The 24008-nt window shown below is 32.1% G+C and overlaps 2 protein-coding genes across 3 annotated transcripts; both read right to left on the reverse strand.

Moving 5' to 3' along the window:
- Positions 1-2473: 2473 nt before the first annotated feature.
- Positions 2474-19875, reverse strand: LOC130648363 (von Willebrand factor A domain-containing protein 3A-like). 2 transcript variants are annotated; one of them, XM_057454389.1, is made up of 39 exons: positions 19697-19875; positions 19000-19083; positions 18225-18357; positions 17127-17251; positions 16930-17013; positions 16701-16755; positions 16457-16558; positions 16186-16292; positions 15926-16051; positions 15718-15826; positions 15567-15632; positions 15435-15487; positions 15143-15224; positions 14977-15035; positions 13806-13897; positions 13319-13425; positions 12875-13047; positions 12344-12463; positions 12195-12269; positions 11799-11893; positions 11654-11703; positions 11191-11368; positions 10811-10881; positions 10646-10696; positions 9891-9980; positions 9673-9820; positions 9296-9406; positions 8447-8678; positions 8106-8139; positions 7633-7741; positions 7306-7450; positions 6424-6568; positions 5956-6015; positions 5267-5361; positions 4775-4822; positions 4606-4678; positions 4070-4167; positions 3497-3546; positions 2474-3088 (listed from the first exon to the last, which is right to left on the reverse strand). In XM_057454389.1, the coding sequence occupies exons 1-39, from the start codon at positions 19720-19722 to the stop codon at positions 3054-3056; spliced, it is 3696 nt and encodes a 1231-aa protein (XP_057310372.1). In that variant the 5' UTR covers positions 19723-19875; the 3' UTR covers positions 2474-3053. The 2 variants fall into 2 exon arrangements, with proteins under 2 accessions (XP_057310372.1, XP_057310373.1); XM_057454390.1 differs by lacking the exons at positions 18225-18357; positions 19000-19083; positions 19697-19875 and adding an exon at positions 17335-17486.
- Positions 19876-20181: 306 nt separating this feature from the next.
- On the reverse strand, positions 20182-23645 carry LOC130648364 (bifunctional apoptosis regulator-like). The gene is made up of 7 exons (XM_057454391.1): positions 23403-23645; positions 22619-22808; positions 22234-22390; positions 21941-22098; positions 21686-21853; positions 21045-21241; positions 20182-20632 (listed from the first exon to the last, which is right to left on the reverse strand). Exons 1-7 carry the CDS (start codon positions 23600-23602, stop codon positions 20338-20340), a joined length of 1365 nt encoding a protein of 454 aa, XP_057310374.1. The 5' UTR covers positions 23603-23645; the 3' UTR covers positions 20182-20337.
- Positions 23646-24008: the final 363 nt, after the last annotated feature.

Genomic DNA, 24008 nt, shown 5'->3' on the forward strand with positions numbered 1-24008 from the left:
CAACTTGGTATTCGTGGTTTATTTTTAGCTCGTTTTTTAAATACAACTCGGACAAAATATGTCACTACGAAGTATGATTTATTTTTCTAACGGTGAAAATATTTCCGTTGAAAGTTGGAATAAGGTTTTATTTTTCATCAATTCAATTCCTTTCAGAGCAGTAACGCATTTTGTATCCACTGAAATAATATACATGGAAACGAGGTTTTTATTTCTTCTAAGCGTTCAAAGTGGGTTTTTTTAAATCCATATAACATGAAAGAAGGAATTAATAATATTTCGGATAGTACATCTGTCTTCGACGATATACTTGTAGTCTCACCTTCGACCGACGTCTTCGAGATGTGCGCGTTTGTCGTCTGCAAATTTTCTGTCGTGACGGAAGCACCCGAGTGTAACGGCGCCGTGTCGGTATTCGAATGACACGCCGTCTTTTCCATGAGTAATATTTAGAACGTGAAAAACTTTTTCGAGATTTTCTTCTGCGATTGTACCACACCCTGTAAATGCGAGCATCCTTTTGAAGTTCTATAAAAAGAAAAAAGAAATTTGAGAGAAGTATTTAATACAAATTGACTCGTGTAACTTATGGAACTTTTTAATAATCGGCTGCTTAGAAAATCTCTAACCCGCGCATGTCCCTGAGGCCCGTATGACCTGCGCTCTGGCGTTGGCTTTAAAACAAACTTGCTTATAATAAGCGTCAGTTATAATTCGTGCTCTCTGTAAACATTTTTCATTTTTGTATGTCTGACGCAATTTTATGCTCAAATTTATTTTTACTATTCTAAAGTATTTTCGGTGCTGGTTTCCTTTTGCTGTTTTTTATGCTAATTCTTTAGCCCTTTGACTTTTTTAAATCTACGCTTTCCATTTTTGGAAATTGGATTTGAAATAGATGTTTAAGATAGCAAGATACGATCGTATGATTAATGATTGTACACCAAGTAGCGGTCATCCATTATTCCTTTGAACTAAAGTGTTAATGTAGGGTGTGATACCTGTGTGTTCTGTCTCTGTTAGTAAATTGTCGTCTGATTTTATTTTTTCCACGTCAGTTGCATCATTTGTCGATTCAATGGTGCCTTCAAACGAAATATCAATAAAAAATTTAGAAAACTTCATCCAAATACCCCTTACCAATAACTGCTAAATTTGTGGATCCGACTTTGACTTTGTTGAAAGAAAGTACAAAGGAAGTTCTTAGTCCCCTTTTTGGAATAAAATTCGCAAAATTCCAGCTGAATAAGCGAATTTCTTGTACCAAGTCCTATCGTAGGTTTCGTGTCTAGTAAAAAATGAAACACTGCAATAATTCTTACCGCTTCCTGTGTTCAACTTTAAAAGGTTGTTTTCGTAGCAGAGTGTGAAAAAGGACTTTTCATTCGTGCAAGTTACAAGAACTGAAAAATAAATTACACTAAAAAAATACTTACAAATTATGCTAGACAAAACTATCAACAAGAAAAAATTTAGAGAGACCATTGCTGTTTTTACACGACCAAAACAAGTTCCAGAATGAGTTTACAACAAATTGATATAAATATTATGTCATGAGCAAACGAGTTTATTCTAGGCTGTGTTTTAACAGCTACAGCTGTCATTGACAGTTACAAAGGACAGTTTATTTTTTCATGAATTTACAATACTCCTTACAGGCAGCTGAATGTCATTCAAGACTGCTTAAGAACTACATACAGAAGAGCCTTGTCATATTACCCAGCGAAAAAGTCATTATGGCAGCCGGCAGCTGTTTTATCTTGTTGTAAATGAATCAATTAGCAGTGGTAATTATCATGCTATTTCCCTAATAAATATTCAATTAGTGTAGTTAAAAATATTATATTGCAAAATTTGGTTTTAATTATGTGTGCTAATTTTTAAGGCATTAAAAAAAACGCTCTACGATTGTTGTTACTGTCAATAATTATGTGTAAAAGTTTAATGACGACATATTTTAGTCATTTTCTTTACATCTTCTAGTTGTCGTACAACGATTTTTCGTTAAAAACTAATTTCTAAAGACATTTGAACAAGTATTTCTATGTGTATTTTATGTTCACATGCATTAAAAAAAGAAGCCTTTATTACAAGATCGAAAAAGGAAAAGGAAAAGTGTATTTTTAAGTAAATTATTTGATCCTGCACTATTTGGCCAGCTAGACTAACAGTTTTATTTTTTTTATATTTTACATGCTTAGATGTCTTTGTCGTCAAATATTTCTTTTCACATCCATCTTATAAAAATCTCAAGGTGACTCCAACATTCAAAGTTAAAATTTCGAACTGCCAACCCATAAGGTGTGAGTGTCTGGTTACAACAAAGCTACGGTTGAAACGATTAGGTTCAGATACAGCTTGTATAATACAGCTGTTCAGGTTTCAAAATATCACAGAACTTTACTATGTGCAAAATACTACAGCTCGTGTGAGACCATACCCATTCCCACATCTTCCAATGACGAATCAAAGACTTGAGCATACATACAGTTTATTTCCATCAGAACAATGTACAGTGTTAAAAAAAATTACAGTACCAAAATATATTACTAAACTTCAATATTTTATCATATATACACACTCAAAAATGTTTTGCAAGAAAACAAAGCTAATAGACCAATACAACGATCAGTTCGTATATTTAAGGCATTTGTACCAATCATGAAGTAGCCAAAATGATTTGTTTGGATTTTGTTCTGTGTAGTTTCGGATAAGACTATAAATATTATTGAGTTGAAATGTCAAAATCTTCAAACAAAAAACCAGCGGCAACAAAAGGACTACAATTATATTGTACCCTCCTTTATAATTTCACATTAACACACGCGAGACTGCATGCCGAAGTGATTAACTTAAGTAGAGAGAAATATTTAAATAAAAAATACATATAAATACATACATCATTTAAACAAAAATATTTCTCAAAAGCACCCGGGTTTTTTAATAAGAAAAGTTAGTTAGTTTTTGTTTTAGCGTTAATACTTCGAAAGGTCTAAATAACGACATTTCCATTTCCTGCCAGTTTCCAATATCTGAAATAATCGCGTTATCGTTCATTTCTCCTCTCCTGCAACAGCTACACGAACATCTAAAAAGAGGACGAAAAAATACATCACACAAAGTCTCATTCCATTTTTCAAATTTTCTTTCGAAGTGAGTTTTAAAAATCACGTGATTTTTTCCCAGTGGCTTTCTTGTAAGGGGATATTATCGAAAAATAGAATATAATCGAAGCTGTAACGAATTACAATTACTTATTCAGACTCGCAAGTTAGAAGTTGGTGAACTGAGACTACTTGGTCTCTATATTAATTTTGTCTGTTTGTCGGCCAAAATGGGTAATGTTAAATTACACACGAAATCTTTAGGCTAAGAATAACTAAATAATATTGCTGCGGCGTGCGAATTTCCGTGGATTCTCAAACCAACTTGTGAAAATGGAAAAGATAAATAACATACATATGTAGTTGTAACAGTAGTGAAGAAAATAGCTTACCATTTGAAATGAAGTGATCAGATTTCTTGCTATGTTTTTCCAGAAGTAATCTAAGCAGAGGATGTCACAAAATATTTAAAAGACTGGAAATGTCTTGCTTACAGGAGATATGTAAAAAAAAGACTTCCTGTGGATCACAAGGAAGATAAAAAAATTATTTTGATGACTGTAGAGTTACTTGAAACAGACAAATTAAAGTTTAAAAAATATATATTAAAAGTTTGACGAAAACTTAGAATTGTACAAGGTGTACACGCTTTTGTTTATAAGAAATAAGTTTATGACAAGCTTCGGATTTTAAAATTCCGGAAATAACACATTTAAGCCATCGAGCTAACAATATAGTGACTATAGCACCGATTAAATTTATTCAGTTAAACGACATCTCACTGTAAAACATTTTTTTCTTAATTATTTTTTTTAGACTAGATAAATGAATTTTAATTTCAAGGTCCACAGGGCATATCACCCCCTAAAAAGAACAACTAAATTCAAGTAGAACCCTATGCCTCATTTTGAGCCTCATTTCGCAAAATTTATGAAACCCAAAGAATAACAACATACTCAACTTACCGATACGAAAGAGACTGGAGAAGAAACTTTCTCGCCATATTGATCTCTTTCAGTATAAGTTTCAAATCATCACCTTCGAAAAGCGCTGCGTTTTTCGTCTAAACGAACGCAAACATTTGTCACAAGTTAGTCACAATCTAATAGACACATACGCCTAAACTTGAAAGTAAATCGAGATAAAGTCAGCAAGACAACAAGCTGCAGCGACAAAGGGCGAACGAAATGACAGTATGTTACCATTCTACGACAAAAATGATGGCCCCCAGCGTTTCTTAGAAGGATTTTTTCGTTGATTGTATACCAATTCCGTGGTATTGGGACTAATAAATGTAAACGCCCTGTATAAGAGTCCAGAGTAGCGATACCTAACTATCGAATACATAAAAGACGTGCAGCCCAATTCTGATGGTAAGAAGAAGAGGGGGAAAGGTTAAATTCTCACAGTTACGACTACAACGAGATTTGAGCCGACTAATCACACAAGAAGAGAAGCTTCTATTATGGAGCTAACAGTGGGTTGCGATGTTACTACATACCTGTGCAGTATCTTCAGCTATGATATCTTGGATGCAATCAGCGTCCAAGATATTACTAACAAAACGATGATATCTAAAAAGTGATGACATATGAAATAGATAGAAGGAAATAGAGTTGTATCAACAAACAAACAAACAAACAAACACAAAAAAAAACAATAACGCATACCTCCCTTTGGATTGCGCAGATAACATTTGGAGAAAGGTATTTGCTGAACTAAAAAATCAAATAAAAAAGTTTAACACAAATTTTAAAAATTTGATCAAACAGGCGCAACTTAAGGCGGGTTTCTCGGATGAAATAATTAGATCGATTAAGTTCTGCTTCATCCTTTTGTCGATCAACATCTATTGATTCCATCAATGCTAATCATTTTGGTTTAAGTGAAACCCGCATCAAAGGAGTATAAAGGAAGCGTGAACGCCTATATTTACATTGAAGATGCAAGCTATTTGCACATTTCTTTGTCGATGAAGTCGGCACATTTTCGTTACTTACAGCATCGTCCTAATCCACTGGAATGGCTCTTATAACACCTTCTAATACTGTACTAACCACCTCGGCTAATTACACGCTTGAAATTCAGGCTGAAAACCTTTAATCATTCCAGTTATTAAACACAAAATTCCTGATCAAAAAATACAATAGTACAATAGCTACCTATCGTCACAGTTGAATGAAATAGTGTGGATTTTTATACGTCGATCCATGTTCAAATTAGCTGCTTCTCTTAACACCATCGTCGTACTACTGTCCTGTACGTAGCAAAAAAGTGAATTACTAAATGATTTGTGACCACGTTAAATTTTTTACCATACTAAAATTTCTTTTGATTTTTCTCATACTGCTCCTAACGCCAATGTATTTACGCCGACACTTACTGCCGTTTTTTCAAATAGTATTTGACTTGCTGTAATTGTAGTTTTGGCGCTTCATGGTTTTTCTGCGACTAGATGAGAGTTCGCATTTATGAGAGAAGGAAATAGAGTTGTGTCAACAAACAAACAAACAAACAAACACAAAAAAACATCAGATGAGAGTTCGCATTTAAAAAAACTTGAAAATATTTTTTAATCGTAAACACATCTTTTTGGGGTACTATTTTTGGCTCACAGCAAAATACTGTTTACTGGCCCGTGTCATTTTATGCAGCGTGTTCGGTCGTCGTACGCATCTTTCCTTATCCCTACTTTGTGAGTTCCTTGTCTCGAACAGACAGATGAGTGTTTTAAAAGGCAGTTAGAAGTCATGGGTAAACTCATATTAACTTTTTACAATCTTCCATTCAATTAAGGGACTGCATAAATGTATGGCATTAAAAAGCAAAATAAAAAAAATGTAAAACGTACCGGTCTTCCATCCGTGAGTAGATAAAACGCTTGCGCATCTTTATGTGCGTGGAATGCAGTCTAAAAACAGAAGATAGGAATGCAGTCTAAAAAGGTACGGGTGAGACATTTTGATTGTCTCACTTATACCAAACAGAATAGTTCTATAAACACACTGCACACGTATCCAAAACTGACATAGTGAGGAATTGTATTTAAAACGAAGCTAAATCGCTGAAAGAAAATCGGCCACGCCAAATTGTTATGTTTACAAGCTTTCCAAACAAATTTTAGGGAAGAAAACGAAATTGGTATTTTATGAGGTTACTATGCGTACAACTGCACATGTGTTCTATATATGACATTATAAAGTTTCTAATATACCCAATAATTTTCTGTTGTCTTCATATTACCTTACATGTTAATGCAAAAATAAAACCTATCGTTTGTCCCAGCAGTAGAAAAGAAACAAGACGTTTTAGTTCAAACCTGCAGTGCTTCTAGAGTGGCTGTTTCACCATAACTTTGGAGTCGTTGCAACCAATCAATAGCTTGTTCACAATTTTCTTTGGTTGCTTCAACAAGTGTGTCCTGCCACATCAAAACATTGGACGAATACTGCACCAAGTTGAAGCTAGAAAATTTGAAGTAAGTTCTTAAAAAAAGTGAATAAAATTGTGTTTTAAAAAGTAATTTGAAATAATTCTGGTGATGTGATTAACAATACTGCATAAAATAAGTAGCCCGTGTTTTATTTATAACTGAAATTCTGTTATTACGGAACGGGCGCTCATACAATGCAAAAAAAATTAAATTTAGGAGTGAAAAGGTAAAAAAATATTCTGAAACAGATTATTCATTTCAAAGATTCTGTAAAAAAATTTCGCACTTTAGAAGCATCAGTCATTTGAAGCACGGGAGGTCAGAGTTGGCCATCACCACACAATACGAATTGTTGTTCAAAAGATTCGTCTTAGCTGTTTTTGTTTCTGAGCTTCGTGTTCCTTATGCACATGTTTCTTAAATGGGTGGTCCTTGCTGTCTCATTGATGCCGTATGGCTTGTGCAAGAGTTGTAGTTGCAAAGTTCTCTGCTGCGACCAAGGTTTTGCAGACATTAAATAAAAGGGAACTAAAGTGGTTTTTCAACTTGTTTTCTGCAGACATCTTGGTTGAAGATAAAATGTAATATCATTTAAACCGCAGGACAGTAAACGGCTAATCCTTGGTGTCTCATTGATGTCATATGGTTGACACGAAAGACTGCGGTATTGCGCAAACCAAAAAAAGTAGACTAAAGTGACTTTTCAAATTATTGTCTAAAAACCCACACTACTAAATGTGAGACAGTGTAGCAAAGTAAACCACTTACTTCACATTCTGCTTATGTAACTGCTCCCAAATTAACGACACGAGTTGTTTCTTTAAGTCACTCATGTAAGATACCATCGAGCCAGATGTGTCCAGAATTAAAACAACATTAGACTCGATTACCGTACCAAATACACTTCTACTACCTGAAAAAAATTAGCTGGATTACAGAGGCAAAAAGAGAAATCTAATTGTGTATGGTTGGCACACTGCATGCGTGATTGCGACTTCATTAACGTAAGAAGTTGGGTGAGTAAAGGGAGGTGAAGGGATGAGGGGTGGAGGGATAGGGGATATAACTCACATTTACAAAATATTAAAATCCTACCTTGAAGCAGCCATTTTAATCTCTTAGTGCATCTCTTCAACACAATCTCGACACGTTTTTCAAACTCGACCAAGTCGTTCACTTGTAGATGTAAATGATGCACTGAACCCTGGACACAACAACATTAATGTTTCATCTGGTATCGCACAGTAAATTTACAAGGTAAATATAAACCACAATTTTACTTATAATTGCAGTTTGAAAAAGTAGATGGTGAACTTAAAGTTTCATAATATTTACTTTACAAAATTGTAAATCTAGTTAAGCGTATACATCGTGGTGAAGCGTTGTGGTATTGATAGAATTAGCAAAAATAGTGAGAATTTTTAAAGTAACACGCATAACATAAAATAAAATATTGTTTACCAATATATCATCTCATTTTCTCCTAATGTGTTCAAAACGCTTCAAGGACAGACCAGTTGAGAGTAAATGGAATTGGAAATAGAGAAAGAAATGTTACATATACTTACATTGAGTTCAACGCTTGGGAATATATCACAATACCTGTGAACATCAAATTTAATAATGAAAAAAGTTCGCTAATTTAAAGTAACTATGGGGCACGCAACAAAACAAAGTATCTGGCATCAAGTTTATAGATACTTTCCATTCAAAACAATTCTAGAGTCACATCGAGTTTTATGGTATTACCTCATGTGATAAAGAGCATTACCGACAACAAAAACGACAACAATGGATAAAAATATTTCCCTTATACTTGCTTTACCTTGGCTCAAAATTTTTACCTCTCACAATGCAAGTACAAGTCATCGCAGTTTACTGTTAAGTATGATTTTATATGATAGTTTACCTTGCGTGGACAGTTTTTTTAATTGTTGACACTTTTTCACTTGAACGACAACTATCTGTTGCTGATATAATCAAGTTTAAATCGAGTTTATGCTTCGTCAACCCATATCTATGGATCCAGTCTTTCGACGACATCTGCTCTTCGTGGTCCGGTATTTTTATTTCCACGGGAGTTATAATGGGCGCTTTCTTTTTCTGGCACGTTGGGCGGGGATTATAACGAAATACTGAGCCTAACAAAAATTATAAAATTGAACAGATTGGGATATTGAATTAAAGTTTGAGTTTCATGTTACATAACTCAACTACAAACCTAAATATAATGTCTTTAGCCGATGGCAATATACTAACTTCTCCTCTCGGGAACATTTAACCCAGACAACACACTTTCACGTAAATATGTCTTTCCTCATTTGAGTCTCTCCCCATCACATTGTCCTGTCCCCTACTGCGCATGCGCAATATCCGACACTTCGTCACAGATCTCAAGAAACATACTTCAAGCCGTAACAACATACAAGACCTTATGGCTGCTTCATAAAAAACAGAGCTGCAATTAAAACCTCATTCCAAACACGAAGAAGAATTAAGCATCAGAAAAAACTTATTTGCATCAGATGAGGATGACACAAAGTCCTATGACGATCCATCTTCATGCTGTTACGACAATCGCATAATAATAGATGGAACAGACGAAAAGAACAATACTAACATTTCCATGACAGCTGCCAAGACATGCAGCAATCAGCAGATTACCTCTATCACGTCACACATGAAAGGAGTGTAACCAATCATAGAAGGGTTACACAGCCGACCCGCAATGCAACAACACGAAAAAGACTTTCCGTACCTGTACTGTTTCCAACTTCAGTGTAGAAAATTTGCTGGGCGGGTTTTTCATCTTCATAGACAATCCGCTCAGTGATATCTTTAAACTTCTTACCAGGGACAGGTGTTGGAACTAAGAATTTAAAATTTAAATTTTAAATTAATTAATTAAATTAAAAAATAAATTTAAATTTAAAATTAAAATTTAAAATTTAAAATAAGAATTTAAAAAAGCTATATAAAGGTTTTTAAAAGCAAGTTTGAAATAATACTGTCAAATGCAAAGAAAATCCACGAACACAACAACATATGCTATCATATAATACACTGCAAGAAGAAAACCAACAGCGTTTTTACAGAAGTGTTAGTACAATATAGCATACTGAGACATTTTCTTACCAGCTGGTATAAGTGAACCTGATTGGACAGAATTTGGTCTCCAAGCAATAGAGGGAGTTGAAGTTAATCTTGAACTAACTGGCCTTGGCTTTGACTTCTTTTTCTTAGTAAGCGAGGCAACAACAGCAGACTTAGGTCTTGAAAATTCCTAAATATTTTTCACAAAATAGTTGAAAGTATTAGGAGCAATCGTTTTGATTGCATGGAGAACGTCTTACCATTCTTGGCTTGTTGATAGTTGAACGTGACAAGTTTTTTCTATTTAGGTGCGGTGCTTCGTCTAAGCTTGCCATATCGTCCGCTTTTGCCTAAAAAAACAATCAGCCTTCTTTTTATCGTTGTTTAAAAATCTTCAAGCGCTCCCTAAAATCAGTAGAACAACAAACCCTATTTTTAGCCAAGAGAAAGTCATCACACATTCGATAACCAAATAAAATGAGATCACACATTTGAAATAAGAAGCAGGTTAGAAAAGACAGAAAAATACTCGAAGAAACGTGAAAAGAGACATAGCAAGATCCCTTTTAAAGGGTAAACGATCAACATTAGTGATGGTTAAAAAATGTTACATTGTTTATGTCACAACCCTTTTAAAGAGATTTTAATGGACACTTTTCATTAATATAATCCTATACACCATCACCAGTTCATTTACCTATCCGCTGGTCTTGCCGAGTTTATTTTGCAGGAATGCAGCCTATTGCTAATACTAGATGATTTTAAAGGAGGGTAAAAACAATTTGATTTATCACTCAGAAGTTAACGTCATGTTTGAACAGTCAATGGTTTGTTGTGGGGACACAAAAAACAGCAAAAGTTAGCTCAGCAAAGTCCAGTTACGATCTACTATCATAAAAGGTAATTCTTATTAAGAGATCTTTCTTAGAAACATGAAATATTGTTATCTATCACAAAATGAAGGTGCTAAATATCTGCGAAAACTAAATATGATGTTGGGCATCGTCTCTTTTACCTTGTTTCTTTCATCTTGTTTACTTTTCATTTTGTCAAGAAGTAATTGTGACTAAAACAAACAAACATAAACAAGCAAACAAATAAACAAAAAGTAAACAAGCAGATGAAAAAAGAAACATGAACAAACAAAACAACAAAAACAAAAATCAAACAACAAAAATACCTTGGTTAGGTAGTTGCTGGCTTTATTCATTTCTTCAGCGATTAATCGAATATCATCAGATTCTACGGCAACTAGAAAAACAAAAAATTGATTAGTAAAAAGAGTTCAGATATTTCAAAGCAACAAGAGGCTGAACCATGTTGTAATTTGCTTAAATGGAAGCCTGCTTTATATGGCCGAACTGGGGATATAAAGAGTGGATGGAAATTTTATGTGCGAGTTTAGCCATTAGTAAAGTTTGAAAAAGTAATATATCCATAGTAAATTCTGAGGTTATTTGATGAGACAAAAATACAAGCTCTGCTTTGTACGTTAGAGGTTATTTAGCCAAGGAAGAGAAATTGTCAGAAAAAAACTGAAAGCAGTTATTGAAAACAAACCTTTCGAATCCACCCAATGAAATCGACCATTATTTTGATGGGCTAGCTTTTTCAGATATTTCGATGCATGCTCCATTTCTGAACTAAATAAATTCGCTTTCATTGGCTGGAAATAGATACAGTTGAACGACATCTCTGTGCCAACAAAACTTTCACTGATGTAGCTACTGACCACGTCCTGAGAGAGAAACAATAAACAGGTCATATATAAAAACTTCTAATATTGCATGCAGACTACTCTATGTACTAATTCATCATCAACGTGTACTCAATTCAAAAACTAACCAACAACAAAAATTATTTTTATTCTTTGGCAAATAATAATCTGTGCCAATTATGTGACTTTCTTGACTTACAAAATTTTTGTTCAAAATATAGTGAGTTAAGGTACTTCTTTTATCTCAGACAAAACAGAACGGGTATAGTTGCTGACTCAGGTGCAAACAAGGAAATACTTAATCACCTCATTTTCCTCAGGAGTTCCAGTTGATATGAAATATATTCCATCCACATCTACAACAAAGAAATATTAATAACAAAAACACAACAAATTTAATGCAATAATAAACAGTTTGATCTTAATCCTTGCTTGTGTAATAACCACACACCTATGCTCTGTTTTCGCTCTTCTTCGTTTTCCAAAATAAATCTCAAACCAGGAAGAATTTTCTTGGCTCCTGAACATTCTCTTTCTGACAACCATCTAAAAGGTAGATGAGACAAGAAATAAAAAAAATTTCTCAACGTCCTGATTCGTTACCAGAGAAAAAGTGTTTAATTTTCTTTTGTGTATGCGAATAACCTTTTTCAAACATGCGAAGTTTATGATAAGTCATTTCTTTCACTTATTTCAACCTGAAAATTATGCAATATATTTTAAGAAATATTCACATTCGTGTTCATATCACAAATAACATTATCTCAAGTTTAAGAAGCAATAAAGCGACTAAACAATTTTATTTCTATTTCACGTCAAGATCAAAAAAGTATTGATAAAATCATACTTCCAACATGCAGTGAGATTTTCATGTGTCGGTTCCACCATCATTGACTTAAATGCTAGCACACGTTCGCCAAGACTGAAACAAAACAGAATCTCAAACTTCCCACTAGCAACAGTTAATAATTTTAAAACGACTATGTTCACACTTACCATACTAAATTAAACAGTGTTTTGTTCGATAACTGCTGCTCCAGAAGATGTTTAACTGACAATAACAGTTCTCCTATTTCAAGTTGAGCTTCAATACTCATATCGACAAGAATCACAATCCTATACAAAAAACACCTTGTTTCGAAAGAGGTTGAACATATAGAATCATACAAGTTTTTTGAGAAAAATTATAGTTGACACTACAAAAAGTTCCTTCCTCATTTATTTCTTTTACATTATTTTCTCACAAAAAATAATCTTGCATCTAATACAGCACGTTAACAATTTTTAATAGGATTGGTATATTTTAATGCTTGCAAATTATATAGTAATATAGCGATAAACCATTTTTAAAATTCAAAATCATATTGGTTAGAACCTTGCTACAAGAATTTCTCCTAAAGCTTTTTTACAAAAATTGACAAATAGATGTTCTCCAACTTATTTAGATAGAAAAACACAAAAGAACACCTATTTCAGATTACCAGGTTTGTCTGAGGCCTACAAAACAATAAAAGAAAAAGAAAATACTTCTTTTGGACAATAGTTCCAAACGTCTTGCGGCTGTCTTCATTTAACCAATTTAATCGTTTACGATATAAGTTTAACGCAGCCTGTAGATGATGTTGATAGTTGAACAGTATGACAGGATCAACGTGAACATTTTTTACACTGCCATCATACCAATCCATCTGAATCATACTCTACAAAAATATAGGGAAGAAAGATGTGACACAAAGAGCATGGGTAAAAAAGAGTCTTCAATGAAATTAATTAGGACAGTAAACAACCACAGCTATTATAGTGATGGGAAATCAGTGACTTAAATACTAAAAGGATGACCAAATTATTGTTAAAGAAAGTCAATTTCTGAAATTTGAAAAGTTTTAAGTATAAAAGTATTTATTAAATAAGTAAAAGTACAAGTAATAAAGAAAAAATAGGAAATAAATTCTACAAAGTAAAGAGACTAACTTGATGATGGATTCTCGACTCAATTTGTTTATTCAATGTAGACACATAACTTGAAACATACGAGTATACGTTTGGTGCCATGACTTGATACAATGTCAACCCTTTTGCTGAAATAAAAACGCGTGTATTGGTTATAACATTTGCTAGTATCCATGATAAAACAGTTTAAAAATTCAATCCTACACAAAATACAGTTGTCGCTGATTATTTTGTTTTTGGTGTGACAGATACAATTGTTCACTAATTTATTTTATTTTCTATTGGTTTTTATCTACCTTAACTTCTAATTAAAATTTTTGCAGAAACAAGATTATACTTGCCTACTAGTTTCGTGACACCAGGAGACATTTGAGGACTTTCTTATATTTTTCCATAGAAAAAATATTTGAGGATATTTATCTCTTACAAAATTGCCATAATTGGTACAAACCAAGTGAATTGGACTGTCCCCCACCAACAATCAGGGCAAACATATTAAACAGTCTACCTTTTAGTCCAAATGATTTTAGCCATTCTTTTGAGGTTCTGATAGGAATGGATGGTTTCTCAAGTTTCAAGTGGTAATACTCTTCATCAATTCTATGAGGGATACATACAAAACACATTGTAGAAAAAAAAAACGGCTGATATACACAGCATAAGATGTAACTAATGCATAGTATACTGTGATCAGATAAAAATGAGTTCATCGTATGTCCCATAAGATGAACTTCTGCATTTTGCATAGCATTTTTAATTTTTTAACATCACAAATGTTTTTTTTGCAGTACATAACAAACCGTGCTCGAATAAGGATAAGAAACATTGTTATTGGATAAATTTCTTGAAGTTTACATAACACATTTACATAACATTCATGAAACTTTGTTGCTGCAGTATTATTTTATAAAATTATCTAATGGCTGTAAGGATACATGAAAAAAATATTATTCATTTTGATAATACTGACTCTAATTTACAAAATTGCAAAATAAGTGTATAAAAATATATTTTTTCTGAAAGTCACATAAATTTTCTATCGAATGGTTTTATTTTTGTCATAAACTGGGAAAACGTGACAAAATGATCAAACATAATTTTTAAGATGCTGACTCTTCAAAGGTACAGGCCCTTAAAGCTAACAAATAAAATTACATCATTCAAATTTACTTCACTTAAGTACTAAAACGGTGTCTCCGTTTTGTTTCTTAAGGTCTACTTGCATCTCCATTGTACTTTTTGACCTTCACACTGAAACAAAATCTTAACAATTCTATTTTTAAAAAAAAACATACACAGATATTTAAGTTTTGTCTCCATATTTATAAATACTTGTAATTTTTAACCCAAAATGTAGGATTGTATCAAGTAAAAATATTTTCTGAAATATCCATTTGTAAGCAAAGTAAATTTTTTTGTTTGTTTAATATTTTCCCTTTTTTCATCTCTGTCCTGTCAAAAAGTTATATGTCTTAATTAAAATAAACATCCTATCAATTATAACCCTTCCAATGATAAAAAATGAAACATATGACAAAAACAACGAATTTCAGGTTTTACTCAATCATCTTAATGATAGCGAAAGAACAAAAAAACATCATAGGAAATAAAATAAAAACTAGATAAATTAAAAAATAGTCTTCAGCATCTGATAATTTGAAGTCTGTCTTTTCACCTACTTGTTTAATTTTTCTTGCTGTTTTTGATGATAATCTGCTTCAATCAATGCATGAGAAGGCTTAAAACAGAAAACAGAAACATGTAAGGTATAAAATGAAATAACATGGATGTTAACACATGGGATAACCGATAATTTCATGTATAAATGCAAATGTCATTAGCAACCTCTTCAATACAAGCAATAGCTTTACTTCCCACAGAATTGCCATTCTTTAGATCCTCCAAATGCAACAAAATTTGCTTTGCTCTAAAAAAAAGTAAACACTTGATGTATAATTTGTTAACCATCTGGTTTAAGGGACCACGTATAACACCTACTAATTGGTTTAAGTGCTCTTAGCTTAGAAAACAGCTTTGGTCCCTGCACAAATTAACTGCTGTAAATATTTGCTTTTAAAGTATTCTGTTAAAAAGGTGAAATGTATACGTTAAAAAAAAATACAAACGTTGTAATCACCTTTTGATTTCATGTGACAACGACATTAAATCTGTACCTTGCATGATCTCTTCCTAAAGTTAACAATAACAACTACGGCATTAAGATATATATAAAAGTACTTTCCTTTATAAGACTTTCAATGATACAAACCTCGTCTTCATAGGAGTAGCAGTGATATCGACCATTTGTTTTCATGGCTAAGTCTTCTAAAAACATCTATAACAAAAGATTCACCATATTGAAAATAATATCCACATTAGCTAAGTGTGTCAAAGCAGCAATGTCGTTTTTTTATACTTACTTTAGTGTTTTTTAGTTGACAGTTATATGCCACAGTATGCATCAAGACATTTCTACCAGAGAGTGACTCCACTGTGTAGTCGAGTAAAACATCAGTGTTTTGGTCCGGACTAGAAAATAAATTTGTTTATGCCTGTGTAAGGTTTGTTTGCTTTATTTATTAATTTAAAAGGTAAAAAAAGTAAACCAAACAAACAAATAAACAGTACCTGTTACCAAGTATAAACACAATACTGTCAATATCTTTCTGTTTCAGGACACGTTTTATAGCATGCATTGCATTGCAGCTGCCTGATGGTGTCATGAACTCTACCCAGTGCTCAGCTTCATTCATACTTAAATAAACCAATAAATAAATGAATGAAGAAAAAAAAAGAAACAAACAAACGAAAAGATGAAAGTTTGTAAGCATAAAAACAGAGGCAAACTTTATTTTATAAATATTATAGCTGTTATAAAATAAACTTACGTAGAATTATTTGTGCTTCTTAAAATATCCCAAGAGAAATTTGTAACAGTTCCAAACGAAGCCATTATTAATTTGCATTTTTTAGATAGTTGTTCCTTTAATAAAAGCTGAAAAAAGAAGAGCATAGGTTTTAAAAAGGGAAAATGAAGCTAGACTCTCAAGATAAAAGTTAATGCAAATGTTGGAGCATTCTTGGGGAACCTTTATTTTGTGGGAAAATTAAATTAACTTTACTTTTGTTATAATATATTGTTTAACATTTGACACACACCTTCAATGACTCTTGTAGTGCAGGAAGTCTACCAAAAGCAAGATTAATATCTGAAGCATCGATCAAAACACATGTACGTTCACCATTTATATTTCCAAACACCTAATGAGAAAAAATCAGACTGAAAAAAATAATCCAAAAATGTTCATAAAATACATGTGTTTGTTATGCAAGTAATGTCAAATATTTTTAACTTAGGGCTATGTATGAAAACATAATAAAAGTGCACCTAAAATAATTTTACCTTGCGGCTGTCTGTAAGTAGCCACCTTATGCGTTCTTCAATTGTACAAATCAAACTAAATAAAAAAACAGGAGAGCATAGCCAGATTTAATACGTACAAACAAAAACATCCATATTTTGATAATTTTTACGTAGGCTGATGTTGTCTTAGTAAAGCACAAAATATTTTTGACCAAAACACCAAATAGATTTTCTGCGTGTTAACGACTAGTTTAATTAATTTTCTTACTGATTAATTTTAGATTGAAACTCTTGGAGTGTGTGTTGCTGAAATTTAAAATACTCATCGTCTTCAACAGACCCTGTTGATGATCTAAAAAAGAACGACGACATGTTTTTATCAGACAGCAAAATAACTTCCCAAAGTTAATAGGATTGACTATCAGCGGAATAATTTAATGATGTAGCTACTTATAAAATACATACGGTAAGGGAGAACCATGTTTAAAAATATTTTCCACAGTGATATCTTGTGCTTCGAGACCATGCTGTTTTAACCATTCTTTTGATGTTAGATCTTCAGAACGCGCTACCTCAATATCGTGAACAGTCTTAAATGGAAGCATAAAGATGTGGAATATCATATTAAATATACAAAAAACTGCTTTTGTGAAGGCTAAACTTTAAATCTTACCAACTGAACAATTTGATGTATAGGCAGTTGATCATTATCAATTTCAAAAATTTTCATTTTTATATAATCTCTTTAGCATCAATAACAACTTGCTACCATGTTGTTAAGCACACACAAGTTGAAAGGAACATTGCTACTGTCACCATTTTAAATATCATTCAGATTTTAATAATTTATGGCATTGAATTTCAAAGTGAGAAATTACTATAGAAAGTTAATAAATAATTAATACAGATAAGGAAGTACGAATGAACAAGTAAAAGTGCAAAAGTTATTCTTAGAAAGATTGACTTTCATGTAGATGATATAAAACAAAGTGATAGAACATGCATCATGGAAAGCACATTTTTATGAATTTATTTTCCATTAAAAATTATTAAAAAAAGACAAAGATAATTTGTGAGCTTAAAAAGCTGAAGTTGTTTGAAGAATTAGGTTCTTTATTGATTAGAAAATCCACATTTGTGCATACAACATTCACAATTAAATCTGTAAAAAAACAATTTTTGAAAGAGTTTCCTACTGCACATCCTATTGTGGTATCAGGAGGAAATATTTATTGTTTTTTCTTCTGTAGAAGTTTACATGCATACAAAATATTGATGTATTCAAATTAGTGCGGAATATGATCTAGTCACACATGCATTGATATAAAATATGAAAAATCAAATAACAAATAGATAGTGCAATCATTCATTGCTAATTCTGAGCATGCTTTATTAAAAAAAAACTTAAAATGTATATACAATAAATTTTGCCAGGTAGGTTTGGAGAAATGAATAATTCAGCTGGATAAAAGGGGAAAATTACAGGTCATTAGAAAAAAATAGATAAAATTCTAGTATCCTGACAATTATTAATCGTGGTAAAAAAAAAACAGAAAGACTTACACTTAAATGATAGCTTTGTGAAACATTTGTAACGGTTAGATCATTGGGTGGAAAGCTGTTAACAAAATCTTTGCTCCACTGTGGTAACAATGCTTGTTTGTACTTCAAACCTGCTTGGTTACTCTCACCATACCTATATTATGAAAAATAAATCAACATGGAAACCTGTTAGGAGTTCCCCGAGCAATATCAAAGGAAATTATATTATTACTCTTTGTTAACAAAAATTCATTCATGTTTTTTAGAAGTTCAGGTAAAGACGTGGTAACGGAACAATCGTTTCCCCGAATTTTGTAGCCCAAATATTAAAAAGGAAAACTAACCACAATCCTGGACAGAGTATTAAGACAAAGGCAGTTTTTTGTCATTTTTTTCAAAATGGGCAAAAGTGCCAAAATGTCTTGCAGCCAGCAGGCAGCAAATAACTACTTTTGCACACACATAGGCCAGACAGACAGCGTTTAAGTTTTGCTGGTCTTATTCTCTAGCATGCCAGCACAACGAAATAATCCACATTGAGGCTCACAAAGGCCTTGAAATTTGTAAAGAATGCTGACGTTAGCGACAATTAGCACTTTTCAAGCATGGATCACATAACCCGAGGTTCAAGGTTCACTCTAAACATTGACAACTGAACTTTGAAAAGTTAAAAATACATGAATCTATTATAGAAATAGTCCATGCAATTACTTGTGGTGCCGAACTTTGAAATTCGCCCTAACATATTCTGACCAATATTGTAGAACAAATCAAACTAAGTCCTCATAAATCTTACCTTACAGTTGACTTGCTTGCTAAGGTTTTATTGTAGTAATTTTTTGCATCCTGTACATCAGAAGGTGACCAATCTTTCTTTCGACTGAAAAAAATAACCTATATTGTCAGTTCATTGATATATTACATAGATATCAATGTTACTTAGACAGTTTAGTTACATTCCTTAGTTGGTACATACTTTAAGGTCTTCTTTGACAGTTTGCTTATCTTCATTTTATAGTTTAAAACAGAAATTTAAGATGCAGTTAATATGCGGATATTTTGCGCAAAGTGGGTTTTCTACCTTATTTTTACCCCTTAATGCGTGACATGCAATTATTTTTTTTATGCTGTTTAATTTGCTGTTATCCCTGCTGCACAGAAAAAGAAAAAATTGATTGGTAGAGATAGCATTATATCTATGCGAAACGCTGTGATATCACAGAAGTTGTAAATGGAAACTTTTCCATATAGATAGCCTATTGATATTTTAAATTTTATTTCTAAATAATTTAAAAAAATATAAGAAAACATATGGTACACAAATATGAAGACGAAAACAGCATAATATACTAAAACAAATAGTGTGGTGCTACCCACAGCAATTACCAATGCACATAATTCCAACTCAGTCACTATCAGTGTGATATGACATGAGCTTTGGATGTATACTCACAAATAATATTAAAAGTTCTCTCACATAAAATATTTCTTACCTCACATTAGTCCTAGGAGCAACCATTTTTATTCAGCATGTTTTTTGTTTTGTTATTATTATAAATCTAAAATTGCAGCAATAAAAGAATTTGAAAATAAAAACTTTACTTTAAACCATTGAAGAGAAGCACATGCTTTCTGCTTCTTATCCATTTCCCGTAAGATAAAATATTATTGTTTATTTAAATATTCATTTATTTGCACTTCGAAAGGAACCTACATTTTAATTTAAAATATTTGTTGAAAGTAAAATATAATACAGCACATTTTGTTATATTATATATCTAACTATAAATACTGTTTCATCTATAAAATAAAAAACTAAGCCTCTCATTTTTTTTAATTCAATAATATAATAAAAAAATATTCATGTCATTCTTTCAATAAGAATACCATTATCATTTCCTTTATGCAGGGAAAATTTGCAGGGATATATTTTCCATTGTTTTATTTTAGCCTAATGTGTAAGAACAAACTTATTTTACTTACTTAATTGGATTTATGTTTGGCATACTAAAAAAATTTATGCAATGCGCTTTCTTCTACAGTTTTCAAGACAGGGTTCCATGTCAAAGTAAAAATGATCTACACCTAGGCTGTGCATGAAAATTCAAAATTTTAAAACCAATACAGGTCAGAATTAATTTGCGTTCCATTCAAAGTTAAAATGCCATCCTCTCACGTGTTGTCTATGCTGCTGATGATGATGATGATGCACATGTTCATTCTGCAAATTCGCATCTGCACCATTTCCTCTGTTCAGTGCCGTAAATCTTTTACGTAGTCTGTTTAACGCATCGAATGGACTTACATATAACATCCAATAAAATATACAGTCAGCAATAAAGAAAGGAATGAAGGGCCACACTATTCTGCAGAATAGGGACAACAAAACCACATAGGTGAAATGCTTCGCAAGGAGTTTTGGTAATTGTCTAAAATAGAAAAGAGAGAAATTATGCAGTAAACCTAACGATTTCCTTGTGCTTTTTAATTTTGCCACTTATAAAGCTGTTTTTGTTCTGCAAATTACATTTGCACTATTCTTTTACTGGGGCAATCTTTCCTGTTGTAGATTCAAAATAATTATTTAAAAGTAAAGACACCAAACAGCATAAACAAGGTGAATACAGAGTGATGTTTGTTATTTTATTTGTTATTATATCTAGCTGCTTTAAAATGTAATTTTTAAAATCATTAGTGACGAACAAGACAATATTATATATTTGTGCAAATGACTAAGAATCTTCTCACAATATACATCATCTATGAAAGTATTAACTTTCTTTACTTGCAATAGCATTTGTAAAAGAACAGATAAAGTTATAAAATAAAACAAAAGAATACCTAAGTCCACCTCTGAAGAAAAACCTGGCTTTAGTAAATTCCATTATAGTCATCAATAATGCATGCAAAACAACTACTCGAGATGTCCAATAATTAATTTCAAAAAAGTGGGATGCAAATTTCGCAACAAGATAATATGGAACAAGGACGTAAAATGGCAAGAATTCCAGCCAGTTCTTCAACGTTGGATTGTGTGCCTGAAAAAAAAAAAAATATTGAAAAAAATTTTCCCCAATTTTATTTTAAAGAAAAAATGTCATTTTACTTAAAGACAAAATTACTGCAAAAAAATTCTTAGTTCTTTTAAGTTTAAGCTTATGACTTTCTAACTTGTGCATACTACATAAAGCTAAGGTAATTTTCAAAAAAGAGATTAGCACATTTAATGTTTGCTTGTGTTTTATGAGCCCTCAAGAACTGCATTCTCTTAAACTAATCCATGCACAAGTGCGGCATACTCTATCATTTTAAGAGTAAAATAAACAATTCTCTAATGACATACTTTTTCACAGGCATTAACACGTTTATGAAAAGGAATCTGCTAACAACTTTATTTGTGTTTTTTTATCTTTAACTTTAAAAAAATACAATGCAGCTGAGAATGCATAACTACTTAAATAAATACAATAGCAACATATTACCATTTCTAAAAGTTCAGATGTTGTGCGGTTTCCATCGATAGTGACGGTGCAATAGAAAATAGGCATGAACGTGTCCCAGTAATTAAACAAATACAGGAACGCTAAAGTTGAGCGTGGAAACTCTCGCAAACCACACATAATGAACATCATCATACCACTTTTTTGTTCCTAAGATAAAGTAAACACGTATGTTGTTTTTGATCTTCGCTATTTTAAAAACAAATAAAAAGAAAACAATATTAACCAACAACCTACTTTATACTCCCAGAATCCAGATGGATGATGGGAAAGACTGCGTCTAAGCTCTTTCAATGCATCAAGAACTATCCTTCGTTGTAGATGCATACTCATGTTGATAGGTGGTATTTTCAAATCAACCTCATTCATTTCGAGAAGAAGGGTTCCATCAATACCTTTGATATAAAACCACAAATCAAACTTAAAATAGAAATAAATGTCTGTGCGTTAAAATGTTTTTATGTATATGTATCTATGTAGCAAAATCTGAACATAAAATCCTTGACACATGTTATTTACCCCTACCTTACCTGCTTCAATAAATCTTTTATCATAAACATCTTTTGCCCAGGGTCCAAGTGTACCAATCCATAAACCTACATCACTTGATGACCAATCACGCAATGATTTCGACATTAAATCCTTTTTTGTTAAACCCGTAAATGATTTTATCCCAACACTGATTATCTAAGTGAAAAAAATTAAATAAAATAAAATTTAAATGAAATATAAAATTCAACTTTCCATAAACATATTGATACCCACCGGGAAATTGCTAGAAACATTTATTTTTTGTAACTTAACTCTATAAATGTTCGGTTTAAAATGGCTACAAAATAGCTACTTTCTATAAAAAATACAGAAAATAGTCAGCTTACAATGTTTTTACTTAATTATCTAATCAATGTTACTTACCACAGCCACTGCCACTGTCACTGCTACCATTATACATATTACTGTCCAGCTTAATGACCGAGGACGTGGTGTGTCTTGTTTTCTACCATATTCTTCAAACTTCGAAATTATACTCTTGTACTCATTATTTTCTAATAACACTCTTCTTCTTTGCTCAATTTGATCAGGAAATAATGTTTTCATAGTGTTTCTATGATCCAAGAATAAAAATTAGAAATCCACAAACTCTGTTATTCTGTGAAAAGATAGCATCTTCTACAACCCTCATGGCCTGATTTTAAGTCTAATGAGATACAACATCAAAGAAGTTAACTAACTAAAAAATATTTTTGGATATTTCATAGAACAAGCGTCAAGTCTTGTCACTGTTTTTACTTATAAATTTATCCCAAGTTTGCTGTATAACATGTGAGAACTAATAATATGAAATAATATGACAGCAGAAGCATATTCCGGTACGCCTTTCACCGATATAGCTTTCACCTATATAGCTTCAAATTTATATTTTTTGAACACTATTACATCAGGAATTGTTGTTATGATCCCGTACCATCTTCCCAAAACGTGTTCCATAAAAAAGATAGTTTTTTAAGGCCAAACAGCAACGGGTTTATAAAGAAAACAAAACATTTGGGAGTTAAGTCATATTCTTCCATGATTTTATAGATCAAATATCATAAAGCAATTTTTGGGTTAACTTTTCCATTGATAGTCAAAAATAAAAGTTAGTTCAATAAATTTTTTAGAAAGTAAAGCTAATTAACTAAAACAACTTCATTACTACCTTAATGTGACATTAACTTTTGGAAATCCTTGCCAAACTTGTCGGCATTCTGGACAAGTCGCTTTCTTTGATTTATACCACCACTGCGCCAAACAAAATCTACAGATACTGTGACCACATGTCAAAGTTGTTGGGTCAACTAATAATTCAAAACATATACCACATATAAAATCATCTTCAGTTAGTTGTCCAGTAGACATTTTTATATATATGTTTGCCTGTAATTAAAAAGATAACAAAGGAATTTGAGTTTAGAACTAGATCAGTAATCAGTAATCATAGTCTAGCCGATGTGTTCCTCCGTCCAATCCTATCAAACCTGGAAAATGGGCGTTAAGCAACCTGCCTGTGGAATTAAAAATTTCTTACTTAGTTTTCATTTATTCTCCTTGGATAAAAATTCAGTAAAACATTATTTTTAGTACATAACAGATTGAATGAAACAGTGTAGTCACGATAAAGGGTGGAAGTAAAAAAAAGGAGATACATTAAATTAAAAAACAAGATAAGTAATTGTTTTCAACATTGACTAAAATGTTACATTTTTGCAAATGAGGTTTTACTTACTATTAAAAATTCTTCATGGCGTAATATAAAGGGAAAAAA

This window comes from Hydractinia symbiolongicarpus, chromosome 7 (assembly GCF_029227915.1).
Source record: "Hydractinia symbiolongicarpus strain clone_291-10 chromosome 7, HSymV2.1, whole genome shotgun sequence".
Classification (NCBI taxonomy): Eukaryota; Metazoa; Cnidaria; class Hydrozoa; order Anthoathecata; family Hydractiniidae; genus Hydractinia; species Hydractinia symbiolongicarpus.